Genomic DNA, 12,500 nt, shown 5'->3' with positions numbered 1-12,500 from the left:
ATCTGTACAGAAAAGCAGATAAATCGACATGCCACATGCATGCGATGCTTAATCATTTGTAATAGTCATATTTGCCCTGACACATAATTTGCTGTATCAGGCCATTTTTTTTCTTGCTCACTAGTATTCCGCACCTTGGCCTTTGCTTTATAAAACATTTAATAGTTTGCTTTAAACACATCAACATGCTGATCTACGATTGCCCTTTGCGTGCTGCCTTGGAGGAAAGGCACACTTCTCCTCGTGCGGCAGCCTGCCTCAAGACTAGCTGGCTGCAAGGCCTGTATCATTGGCAGGCCAGGGTTCTAAGGTCTTCTGTTCTCTATCTTATGTGTGCAGCCACTCCATGCATCAAGGCCATCAGTCCCAGTGAAGGCTGGACCACGGGGGGCGCCACTGTCATCATAATCGGAGACAACTTCTTCGATGGTCTACAAGTTGTGTTTGGAACCATGTTGGTGTGGAGTGAGGTAAGTCTGAGATGTCAGGCAGAGTCCTTTTTCAGTGGGTGGTTTGCCTGTGGTGGGGCTTCTCCTGTGGATGAGTATGAATCCCCCTCCTGACAATCCTTGGGTTTAAAACCTGCCATAGGAGGTCCCCCAGTACCCTGGAACAATTAGTGCTAGAATTACTAGAAGCAGGTTTAAGGAGACATATGGTGGCAATTTTCATATGAATGATGCCCTGTGGCCTTTCCTGCAAACTAAAACCCAGAATCATTTGCAGATATTTTTCTTAAAGAACTGTAGGCCCTGAGTCTCTGGGTGATGGCTTGGAGGGAGCATTCCAAGACGATGGTCCAATTTGTGCTCATTTTGGTAATTATATCCAACTGGCAAGTGTCCGCCTCTCAGGGCAGTGCCGCTGAGCGCCTGTTCATGTGTGGTTTCTGTAGCTGATAACTCCCCACGCCATCCGAGTACAGACCCCGCCACGGCACATCCCTGGAGTTGTTGAAGTCACCCTTTCGTACAAGTCCAAGCAGTTCTGCAAAGGCGCTCCTGGGCGCTTCGTCTACACCGGTGAGTGCATGTTTCTAGTTTCTATGATACAGAGGTGGTAGAAGCATAGGTTAGGAGACACTCAGGAAAGTGTCTTAGGGCTGCACAGGCAGGTGCAAGGATCAGCAGGAGGGTGGATGAGGCTCAGTTGGCCTGTGGTTGAGTTTTGCCAGGTACATGGTTTTCCTATTTTTATCCAGGATGGCACATGATAGTGTAGATGGGTACAGTCCCAAAAGCAAAGTTTTGGGGATACTTGTTAGAAATAGCAGCAATCCCCAACTTTCATCAGAGTGGCTGCCTATGTGCCCAAGCTGTATGCAGGGGGGCGCTCTGTGCTTAACTTGTCACTCTAGCCTCTGCTCTGTGATGTTCTACTTAATTCAGTCCCATAAACTGAGGCTCAGAGAAGAGAAGTCATAGGCTGTCACATACCCAGTAAGCAGGAAGCCTCCAGTGTAAGCTAGGTCACTGTGTTCCAACCTGGGGTGTTAAGGCCTTATGGATGTACCAGTGCTTCTTAAAGGAGATTCATATTACTTGAGGGAGTACTATGCAGTTCCTTATGCTCATTATCTTAAAATTGCTTTATATAATGTTTTGCCCATACAAGTTCTTAACTAACATGATTTGTTTGAAATTATTATTGAAAAGTGTCAGGAAGTTCACATTAAAGCATGTTTGCATTTGGGTTCTAATCTTAGCTCTACAGCTTGTAATGATTAAGGAATGTTTTTGATACTGGACAATACCTGCTAAAACCCAGTAAAGCTGGAAGGGCAGAGTACTTCTTGGATATTTGTGGCCTTGAGGTGCTTTTCAGTGGGTAGGTGGTCATGTCTGGAATCCTGGAGCAGACATGAGGTCTGTCAGGAGCCCAGACCCGGAGCCTCTGGTTTAACTCCTACTCTGTCATCACCTGAAAGTACCTGGGAGGGCTGGAATCCACTGGAGTGCCATTTTGTCCTCTGCCTAGCAAGCCGGTGACACAGGGGATGCTGGGTTCCCTTCCCCTTTTTGGTTCAGGGAGGTCATGGAGGTTAATCAGCCATGAGGTTGCTCAGAGCATGACAGGTAAAATGTAAACCTCCCTATGCCCTACTCCTTAGTAGGTTCAATATCTCCAGGGTTCTGCCTGGATTGGGTCCTCAGAGTAGAGTCATTTAGTCCCCTGACAGCTCAGCACCCTCACATAGTCCAGGTGGGAGAGAGGTACTGTCCTAGGCTAGGGCCACTGTCCTTGAGATCAGTCCACAGAAAAGCAGAAGCCCAGAATTGCTGAGGGATTCCAGGGCAGGCAGATATTGCAGGAAGCTGATGGTGTTCACATTTCTTGCCAACTTTTGGCTTCCTGTGATATGAAAGCATACTTGTATTACTATTGTGTTTTTCATTTTTACTATATTATTTAATATACTATGCAGTTACAAAATAGACTGTGTTAGAGGTAAATATTCTGAGCACGTTTAAGGTAGGCTAGGTTAAGCTCTGATGTTCCATGGGTTGTATGCAATACATTTATGTTTGAAAATATCTGCAACTTCCATGGGTATAGTGGTGCATGCCTGTAATCCTAGCTTGCATCAGGCTGAGGCAGGAGGGTCACAAGTTCGAGGCCAACCAAACTACAAAATGATACTGTATCTCAAGATGAATGACGATGAGTACATAAATAACGATATTTTCAACTTTTAATGAGTTTAACAAGATATAAATTGAGGAGTATCTATATCCCAACAAATAAGTGCTTTTTCTGTGCAGGAAGGGACAACTGTTATAGGTACTAAGTCCCTGGGAGAAGTGAAAAATCAGAATTTTGCTTTAGGCTTGGTGTGTGAGCTGTGGTAACATTCTGCCTGTTTTTCCACAGTCACTGTACATACTCTGCCTGTTTTTCCACAGTCACTGTTGGTATAGGCACTACATGAGTCTCTGGCTGTGAACTTGAAGCTGTAAACACAGCAAGAGCCACGCAAGGATCTAGGATTTATAGCCAGACCAGCCCTGTGCTCCTGAGACCACAGGACCTGAGCCTGTGTTTCCTAACTCCTTTGAGTCCTAGTTTCTTCTCTGCTCTGCCTTGTGTGCATGGCAGACCCTTAGTGAAGTGTGCCTCCTGCAGAAAAGGATTGGTATTGAACTTCTGTTAGGGTCTGTGGGAAACCTGCCCACCTTGTGAGTTTCTTAGAGGTGGAGACATTGATTACTGTGCTATGGCAAACATCTGTCAGGTGTTATGTACGAGTTCCTGTGTCACCCAGATAACCTGGGTGGCATCACAATGAGGACATGTCCCCATGTGACTCTCCCTGCACAGGAGTGTATCATTTGCTCTCACATCAGACTGTAGGACTGGCGGCGGGGGTGGGGTGGGAGTGGGGGGGGGAGGACATGCTGGCATGCTAAGGACTGAACCTAGGAACTTTGCTTTGAGCTGCCTCCCAAGTCCCTTTTTTTTTGTTTTTTATTTTAAATTTTGAAACAAGTTTGCACTGAATTGCCCAGACTGGATTACAGTTTGCATTTTCCTGGGCTCCTAGAATGCTGGGATTACAGACCCTGCTGAATTCTTTAAGGAATGCCCCCAACAGATTCTTTCTTTCTTTCTTTTTTCTTTCTTTTTTTATTTTTGGTATGGGGATTGAACTCACGACTGGGCGTTTGCAAGGCAGACACTTATGCTGCTGAGCTAAATCTCCAGCCCCAATAGATCCTTTAAGTTACTGTGTGCATTGGCTTTTTGGTGGGGAAGTTTGCACAGCTGTTTTAGGCATAGAGACTTTTTTTAAAAAGAGAACTATTTTTAGGAATAGGTCCCTTCCTTCTATCCTTTGCCTGTCTTCTGCTGAGCATTCAGTTCTGAGTGCTTCAGTGAAAGGATGGGGGTTGAACACCTGTAAACAGATGCATATATGCAGGAGAAAAGATGGCCCTGGTAGGAGTTGCTGCCTATTATTGGCTGGTAGATGTCACATGGCTGCAGTCCCCTTTTATAGCTTTTTTGGGCCAGTGGGTAGAGAACTGCTGCTCTTTCTGTAGACCCTTGGCCTCCAGCTGGAGGTGTCCTCTCTGGATGTCTGGGATGTCCTTTACAGCCTCCAATAGTTCCAAGGGAGCTATTTCTAGCTACACCAGCATGTGCAGAGACCCACCTTCCATTTCTGCATGGCCATTATGCCCGCTCTGGCGTAGATTGGGCTTTGTGGGTCACAAGTCCAGGGTCCCTCTGCACAGAGCTCAGGGATTTTCTCCATAGACATTCTCCCAGGCATGGGTGCTTTGAATGCAGCCACACAGCAGTTCAGCCTTCCCTAGCTGGAAGTTAATTTAGTGCCCCCACCCCCATCATTAGCAAGAATATACATTTCAAACATTGTGTAAGGGATATGGGGTTCCGTACTCTGAGGGAGCAGAGGAAAGGTGGGGTCATACCCTGTCTGACCTGGAAGCTTCTGTCTGATTTGCATTGCCCCCAAAATTGATGGGGACAATGAAGTAATCACTGGGAATTGCACTCCCTGCTGAAAATTGAGCCAGCCCCAATGGATGTCACGACATGGGCGCCGTCCCCTGGGCATCTGGTTCCCATCAGTGTCCCCAGGCCTAGGAGGCTGCCGGGACACCTTCACATTTTACCTTCCCAGTGTGAGGCCCGCTGTGGGGCAGCCAGGCTGCAGGATAATGAACCTGTGCTCAGAGGAGGGGTTACCAGACAGCCTGCCAGAGCTGGGAGGGGCTTTGCAAAAAGCCTAAATGATCTGTTTACAGTGACCTGAGAAACAGGAGATTTTTCAGAGCCAGACTCTATTAGTCAACCCAGAGTGGGCACACAGCCTCTCCCACCAGGGTAGAGGAAGGCAGACCAGGCCCCATCCATCCAGCCCCTTTGCTGGCTGCTTTCAACTACTCTCAAGTCACAATTACCTTGGGAGGCTGTGGCAGTTCAGTTGATTAGCACGGTGAATTAAAAGAAGGAGTCACAAATGACATGTCCAGCACTTCCATACTAGTTCTCTGTATTCCCAGTGTGCCTCACCCCTGTTGTAAGAAGGTCAAAAATTAGAGAGAGAGAACAATTTTCAAGCGGCTAGCACTTAGGAGCAGAATTAACAATCACTGTGTATGTAATTGCCAGTTAATAGTAAATTGCCTTCTAAACTGTAAAATGCAATATAAACTGGTGGGCACCTAAAATTAAATTAATGAGATATTTGTTGCATTTAAAAGTGAATAGTGCAAATTAATAACTGAGTGCAATGCTTGTTTTAATATTTGTCTAATAGCATACCATTTGCTTGTTTAATAATAATTAAAATAGTCTTGGAATATCCTACCTGAGAAATCCACAGTATAGGCAAATAGAGCTGTTTTGCATTCATAATTTCACCAGTAGAAACACATCAAATTGTTAAGAGTAATAAAAGAAATTATTTTTTAATTAGAATAGAAACATTACAGTGTTACTTGATTAAGACAGATTGGAATTTGTGTGCTTCTAATTGAAATTATGTTGTCGTGAAAACTACTTTTACAGACATGTTCTCAAGTGTGGAGCATTATGGTGCAAATGAGTGTGTTACTGTTTCCTTCAAATGTCCATTTGGCAGAACGTTTTCCTATTAAGCTAAAGGATGGAGGCCACTGGCTGGTGGCTTAACTTCACAGGACACCAGGGATACAGCTCGAGAAGGGGGCTTTTACTGTTGACCTATTGCCCTGAATGTTTGATTGACCCACCCTCATTTTAGAGATTTCTTTTGCTCAATTAAAGAAATTATCACAAATTACTGAGAGACAACATGTCGCCTGTGACAGACTGAGCTCAGTTACTCAATGAGATGTTGGCAGGCGGCAGTGAACGCGCTCAAAGTGGACACCAGGAGTGCTTGACGGTGGATACCTGGACCGGCCCCAGGTCTGTGATGCCTCACTAGATGGGAACATAAACTGATTTTTTTCCCACACAAAGAGATGCAGCCGATTTCAGGCTTACAAAATCATTCCTCAGCAAGTAATTGCTAACAGGTTTTGGTTATTTCTGATACAGTATTTATGTTTTGCTTTAACAAAAGTCACAGTGTGCCTGTAAATTGGCTGCATGATAAGGGGCCACTGGCTCTGTCTTAAGGCTGTCCTGCACCCCTACTTGAGCAGTTTCCACATTTAACCCCAGACATCACCTCACCCAAGAAACCCTGGAGGTTGTGGGGTTTGGAAAGTCCTCTCATGTGTTTATAGTTCCGCCAGCACGTGGAATCAGCTCTGCCCCTCAGCCACAGCCAGCTCCAGCGTGAGCTCCCCAGGTCAGGGCACCTCAGACAAATTGCCGTATTCACAGGGCATAGGATTCTTAACTGCCACTTGCAAATCATACCATTTTTACTCTGCTAAACCAAATGCTAATGCCTTTTAAAAATATAAGCCATCTGATTGTTTCAGTTAGAGGTTTTTAGCCACAAATGTGGTGGACACAGTGAGAAACATGTACTTTCAGGATGGGTCATAGAGTCAGGGGCAGCATCAGCCCACAGCAGTCAGGGGCTCTGTTCATCCTGATTAGGAAGGTGAGAAATACCTGGTGGCTCACTGTCCCTTCCTGTCCACACCACTCACACAGCCATCCCATAGAGCATAGATACCTCTGGGTATTCAAGTCCTTCCCCCCACCTCTTCCCATATTAAGGGTTGAACCCTGGACCTTCATCCTGAACTGTATCCCCATCCCTTTTTATTTCTTGAGACAGGATCTCATTAAGTCTCTCCGTTGCCAAGGCTGGGCTGAATGAGCAGTCCCCCTGCCTTAGGCTCCCAGAATGCAAGGGTTACAGGTGTGTGTCACTGTGCTTAGTTACAATAAACTCTTTATCTTGGAGGATCACTTGGGACTATGTTGTCAGCTCAGGCCATCTGTAGGTCTGCCCAGAATTGGGATCACTGTCCAGTTAACACATGACTCAAACAGTATACTTTTCCTCCTCAACCTGATTCCAAAGTCATTTGTCTAAATAGGAACAGTGGTGAGTTGGTATTTTCACATGGACTAGGTGGCTGCATCCTTGCCTCAGCCCTGTCACCTGGAAGTGGAGACTGCTATCCGTGGCTGGGGTCCTCAGGGCCCTTTAGGCGAAACATCAAAGTCAGAGAGGGCAGGTGCCCACCTGGTGACCTCCCCATCATTTTGGCACAGTGTCACACTATTGGTAAAGCTGCTGATGTGCTAAATGAGTTCTGGGGGTGCAGTTTGATAATGTGTTCCTTAAGGCATCCCTTTAAAGAGGGTTGTGTGAGGGCTTCCAGGATCTCTGCTGTCCACTCTCTTTCCTGTCTCGAAGGAGGCCAGGAGAATGAGATACACCGTTTGTGCTATTGCACAAGTAGACTATTTGTCCTAATCAGTGACACCCATTTACTAGAATTGCTTAAAATGAACTATACCTCATACAGAAATCGCACATTTAGAGAGTTCCATTCATCATGTGAACATTGAGGGCCAGTAAACTTTTCTGCCCCTCCAGTGGGATCATAGGCATGCATCAAAATGTTAAAAATGATTGGTGAGAGGGAGCTGTCACCCATTTATCAAGGAAAAGAACATTATTTGCTAATTTCCCAACCAGGCTGGTGACAGGGTGCTTCGTCTTTAGACCCACGGTGACCAGCATGGCCTTTTTGTTATTAGTACAAGTCAAGCGCTTTTGGGCTGTTGCTAACAAGACACATTTGTCTGTCATCAGAGGGGGCTTTGGTTGCTTTCCAAGTGGCTGTGACCAAGTCTGCTCCCTGTACCTCGACTGGCTGAGCTTGTTGGGGCCACGTGAACCCAGGAGGGGAGATGGACTGATAAATCACGAAGTTTCCACGTCAAGGTGAAGGTATTGACTCCTCTGCACGGCCTGACAAGACAGCTGAGAGGAGAGGCCATTCGTCTTCCCAGAGGACAAAAGGGTCATCCGGGTTTCACTCAGGATGGGCAGGGTCCGATGGTGGGGGTAGGCTGGCTTTCTTGCATGGAGCGCCTGCACGACAGGTCCCCGGATCCCCCTCCACACCCTCCCTGGTGGCAGCACTTTAGGAGCCGCAGGGAGGCAAGTCACTGGAGAGGGAAGGATCATGTTCAGGATTTCTGTTTCCAGTCCTGTTGGAAAGGACGCCTTTCTGAAAACACCTTGGGAAGGGCACAGGAGATGGCAGGGGTGGAGGGTACATGCACATATAGACATGTAAAGGCGTGAGGAAGTGAAGGTGACCAACTAAAGGGCAGGATGAAGCAAGGATGACAAGGTGTAAAGGAAAAATGACATAAATCAATACCTCCTGTAGGTTAAACTGTGAAGTGAAGGCTGGGAAGCCACTAAGGGAACATGTTAGTGGCATACCTTAGTTTTTGCTAAGCTGAGGAGGAGGTGGGCACAGCTTTGGGACCTAAGAGGATAGGATTTCCTACTCTTGCTTCTGAGTTCTGGTAACAAGGTCTCCTCCAGTTGATCCACTCACTGAAAATGTGGTACATGGCACACTCCAGCACCCAAAGTTGGAAACTGGGGAAGAGAATACTCTGCTTTGGCTTGGGTCTTGCAGGTTGGGTCCAGGTGTGCTGGGCTGAGCCTTTACTTGAGGAAAATCTTTAGGCCTATCCATGCATACTTGCTGTAAGCTGAGGCTTAGATCACAGAAGTATAGCTTGTGAAAAAAGACTTTCAAAAAATTATTATGGGTAGTTGGGTGTGGTGTGGCATGCCTGTGATATCAGTCCTCTGGGATGCTGAGGCAGGGAGATATAAGGTTCAAGTTCAATCTGGGAAAATTAATATCTTTGAGAGTCTGTCTCTAGGAGGAAGGAGGGATGTAGCTCAGTGCAAAAGCTATGGGTTCAATCCCCAGTATCACAAGCACCCCAAAACGAGAGAGAGAGAGAGAAAATGGAACCAGATGGGCTTTTTTGTTACAGAAAATACAAAATGAGTGTGATCCAATATTTTTCTTTTAGGCTGGCTTAGAAATGCAGTGGAAGGCTATGTGTGGTGTGGACTGTTTGCTGTGCTAAAACAAGGTAGCACATGGAATAACTGGGTTTCACTAGGACTTGAGAGCTGTGGCGTGGTGCTTGTGCTCTGGAAGACTGGTTACAGTGCTTGTGAAAGTTTAAAATGCAAACTCCATGGAAATGAGGGGCTGCTGCAGGTCCTGGTATAAGTTCACGTTCAGATGAAAATTTTTTAAGGTATAGCATTGCCATAGGGCATTTAATCTCTTTCCTTTTGGTCTGCTGTGAGGCAGAAATCTTGCCTCAGCCTCCCAGAGAACTGAAATAAACAGGCCTGCCACACCATCCCTGGGTACCAGTGATAATTTTTTGAAAGCATTTTTTCCACCCTGTCCTGCTCAAATACCTCTTGCACATCTTTCACGTGTGGGAATCCTGTTGCTGGCAGTGGAGTGTCCTGCAAGATCCCTGTGCCTTCCTTTGGGACAGGCCTGCTCCCCTCCAAGCATCTGATAGCCACTGAGATGCCTAAGCCAGGAAAGCCAGGTGGTTGGATTTGGGAGTTATCTGCCAGATTCCATCTCCATCTTTTTCCCCCTTTACCTTGGCTGGAATCCTCTCTGGCCCTGAGAAGGGAGGGGGACAGTGAAAAATGAACCTTAACATTTGTATATATCCATGTGCCCAAAGCTGGTGTTCACTGGTGGCAGTCACTTTTACCCTTTTCACGGGAGACCAACTCCATGTTTCCCCCCCTAAGAAATGTGCTCCCAACAGAAAGATATCCCATACAAGCCTCAGGTCTGTTAGCACTGAGCTTCCAGACATAGCCACACTGAGACCGTGGCTCCTCCAGTATTTCCATGCTGGAGGACACCAGCAGGTGGCATGGGTGGCTGCTGTACCACATTCTTGGCATCTGGCTGTGGCATGCCCCAAACCAAAGGCTGTAGCTTTGCCCTGTGTGCCTGCATGGGCGAAAAAGCAAATCATTTCCCAAGTTAACTTGTTTTATACCCTGAGGAAGAGGCAACCAGTGGCTGCCAGATACTGTGGAAAGTGTCACAGCTGTGGCCTCACAGGGCTGCTTATGCTCAGGGAGCTTTGTCCTGACAGGGCTGAGGGGGCCCCATAGAGGGGACCCTGGCTCTGCTTGGTTTCTGTTGCAGAACTATGTAGAGAATGCTTGACTCCTGCCAGGTCCTGAATCCACTGGTGGGTGGCACACCCCTGTTCCTTACCACCCCAAATCATGTGATCATCTATACTGCTGCTTACCCATGTGCTTGAAAAACCAGACTGATTGCAATGATCTTTAAGACAAGTATAGTTTTCATCTTGAAGATGTGATATCCAAGCTTATGTCAGTGCAGTTAGGAATTTGTGACTTCTTATTTATTTATTTATTTTGGTACTGGGAATAGAACTCAGGACCTTGCACTTGCCAGGCAGGCACCGTGCTGCTGAGCTATATCTCTGGAACCAAGAATTTGTGACTTTTTGGGTTCAGTTTTGGCATGGTGTCCACTTGAGCTGGGTACTGCAAGGGATTCCTGGAGGGGAACCATCTGAGTTTGTAGGTATATGTGAGGTGACCTCACCTGTCTACACCTTCACAGTGAGCTGCTTACCAAAGGAAGGAGCTATGTCATTAGCATGGTGCCTGGTAACTGCACCGCCTTTGGTAAAAGTCTGATGCAGAAGTAGTGTTAGAATCACGCTGACTCAGTGTCTTGTGGGAACAAAGCAGGATATAGAAAAGAAACTAATAAAATGCTCATAGTGAAAAAGGTGCTACATTCCATAAGAAGGGGACAGATGCCTTGGGTCCTGTAGGACTGAGAGCATGGGAGGTGGCATGGAGACAGCCTGGATGCTTGGCAGGGCTTGGGATTTCCAGGCAGAGGGAAGGGTAGGAGCCGTGTATGGGGCAGTTAGGGAGCAGGCCGAGATGAGATGAGCAGCACTTAGGGCAGGATGGACAGCAAGTGAGGACATAGCTGTCTATGAACCCAAAACAACTTGGGAGATCTCAGCTTGTGTAGAAGCAAGGCCACTTCGTATGAATGAACCCAGGCAGCATTCTGTGTCTGGAGACTGTGCTTTTAAGGATTCTAGTAATTATGTTAATCTTGGTGATGTTTTTAAAGTCTCTGCCTCAGAATATTGCTTTCTTCTGTGTTGTGCCTGAGTAATCAGGAGTTAAAAATGCCTTTGTGGAAACTGAAAAGGGCAATAGTGTTGGGAAGCCAAGTTATCCCTTACTCCCCTAGTGTGCTCTTTCTGCCCAGCCCTTAACCATAGTTGTGATCTGTCTTATTCAGTCCGCTGTGGGTTTCTGTTTATATAAATACCAGAAGTACCTTTCTGGTCAAATAACACTCATCACTGGGAAAGTATGTCCCCTAACATAGGTACAGCTGGCATGTGTGTTCTCATTCAGATTAGAAACATTAATTTTGCTTAATCATTTTTCAGATGTAATTCTTGTGCTATAAGATCTAACCAAGGTGTACAATTAAATGGGTTTTAAGGATATTCACCAACTTGAATGTCCATCAGTCTAATGCAAGCCATTTTCACCACACAAAAATAAGCTTCTGTCCGTAAGCAGCTGCTCCTGGTCTCCATCACCATGTCTCTTCCCCTCCTCTGCACCTGGCAACCATCAGTCCGTGCCTGTCTCAGTTGATTTGCCTGCCATGGGCATTGCATATAAGTGGGATCATAAAATTCATAGTCCTTTGGAACTGGCTTCCTTCACTTGGCATAAAATGGTTTCATGTTTCCCCATCCTGTGGCGTGTATGAAGACTCCATTCCTTTGCAGGTCTCGGTAGTATTCCACTGTATGGATGTACCGCTTCCACTTACCTGTTCATCAGTCACTGGACATTTAGATGTTAGAAAAACAGCTGCTACAGACCTTCACCAAAGAGTTCTGTGTGGATGTAAGCAATGTTACATTCTCTTTGCTTCTTGGGACTGAGATGTAGTGACAGCTTCCATGTTGGCCTGGTGTCTTCAAGAAGCTGGGCAGTTGTGCTTTGGCACTTTTGTACACTGCCCTGAACAGAGAAGGCCCAAGGCAGAGGCTGACCCTGACTGACTCTCTTTCTGCCTTCCGGGAGAGGGAAACTCCTGAACATGCAAGTGGGGATGCTTGGGAGGTGATCCTGGGGAGCGTGGCCAGCTTGGAGCACAGGGGAGGCCCTCCTTTGTCCTCAGCCTGGCAGGGGTACCTGCAGCCTCTGGAGGAGTTGGACTTCTAGAGCTCATTTTGCAGCTTACCTCTGCACGGAGATTTTCTGCTGTTTTAAAGTGTGCAAATCCATTGCCCAGATGGCTTTCTAAGGACCGTTGTTTTCCACTTGGCTCTTAAACCTCCTCCCTCCCTCCAGGAAGTCTTCAAGAGAACACAGGGATGCTTGCTTTTACTTTTGTAAAGGCTGGTGTGAGGGAGTATATAGTGTTGTCCTTGGGTAGAGGGTGGCTTTCACTTGCTGGTGTCTCAAC

At 46.6% G+C, this 12,500-nt stretch overlaps 1 protein-coding gene across 15 annotated transcripts in view; it reads left to right on the top strand.

Moving 5' to 3' along the window:
• Ebf3 (EBF transcription factor 3) overlaps positions 1 to 12,500 on the top strand; it is a 129,094-nt gene that overhangs the window by 96,774 nt on the left and 19,820 nt on the right. For all 15 annotated transcript variants that reach the window (XM_063244939.1, XM_063244950.1, XM_063244949.1 and 12 more), the window contains 2 exons: positions 340 to 470; positions 896 to 1,022. In XM_063244939.1, the coding sequence (XP_063101009.1) occupies positions 340 to 470; positions 896 to 1,022 (258 nt within the window). The remainder of the gene's footprint in view (positions 1 to 339; positions 471 to 895; positions 1,023 to 12,500) is intronic.

The sequence above is a fragment of the Cavia porcellus genome, unplaced genomic scaffold (assembly GCF_034190915.1).
Source record: "Cavia porcellus strain 051 isolate PalLab524CR breed Dunkin Hartley unplaced genomic scaffold, mCavPor4.1 scaffold_2, whole genome shotgun sequence".
Classification (NCBI taxonomy): domain Eukaryota; kingdom Metazoa; phylum Chordata; class Mammalia; order Rodentia; family Caviidae; genus Cavia; species Cavia porcellus.
The sequence above is the reverse complement of the archived record's forward strand: the minus strand, read 5'-3'. Positions and strand labels throughout refer to the sequence as shown.